Raw genomic sequence first — 679 nt, forward strand, 5'->3', positions numbered from 1 at the left:
CCAAATGAAGTTCTTAGCAATGCATATTACTAATCAAAAATGAAGTTTTGATATATTTACGGTAGGAAATTTGCAAAATATCTTCATGGAACATGATCTTTACTTAATATCTATATAATGTATGTATATGTATGCTTGTTCTTTTAGAAAGGAGGGTGGAAAGTTTGGCTTTGCTGAGTCCATGCCCAAAGAGCGAATCACAACCCTTAAGAGAGACGACGCCCCGGTGGAGATGACAGATGTCAAAGAGACTGCCAGTGACATTGTGAACAGAACAGAAACTACCACAGAAGTGTATCTACTGGCCCATACAGCATCTTTAAAGATAGTTTTAGAAAAACTCATGTTGATTGAGAATGTTTTAACATCTTGTTTAGAAATGCAGAAGTACAAGAGTGATGTCTCAGTGGAGATGCATGAAATGCTAAAGGAATATTGTCTTATATATCCTATTGCTGTGCCAGATAAATTATTTTACCTGAATATTACCCCTTGACCCCAGAGCCAGTGTTCCTTCTCCTGTTCTTGTTGCCATGGGAACTGCACAGGTAGGTGAGGGCATTGTGAACTCGTGGGCACTCGATGAGGATGAAGAGGATGAACCTCAGACAGAGGACAGAAAAACAGGTACTGTGTCAGACGTGTGTTTTTGTGCTGTAGAGTAATTGTAGACACACTT

General features: G+C 39.3%; 1 protein-coding gene across 1 annotated transcript in view; it reads left to right on the forward strand.

The window, feature by feature from the left end:
• The window catches only part of LOC107702358 (exosome complex component RRP45-like), a 10,832-nt gene that overhangs the window by 3,037 nt on the left and 7,116 nt on the right, over positions 1-679 (forward strand). The window contains exons 9-10 of the mRNA XM_016504651.1: positions 148-294; positions 509-627. Coding sequence (XP_016360137.1) covers positions 148-294; positions 509-627 — 266 coding nt within the window. The remainder of the gene's footprint in view (positions 1-147; positions 295-508; positions 628-679) is intronic.

This window comes from Sinocyclocheilus anshuiensis, unplaced genomic scaffold (genome assembly GCF_001515605.1).
Source record: "Sinocyclocheilus anshuiensis isolate Anshui unplaced genomic scaffold, SAMN03320099.WGS_v1.1 scaffold86, whole genome shotgun sequence".
In the NCBI taxonomy this organism is placed as follows: domain Eukaryota; kingdom Metazoa; phylum Chordata; class Actinopteri; order Cypriniformes; family Cyprinidae; genus Sinocyclocheilus; species Sinocyclocheilus anshuiensis.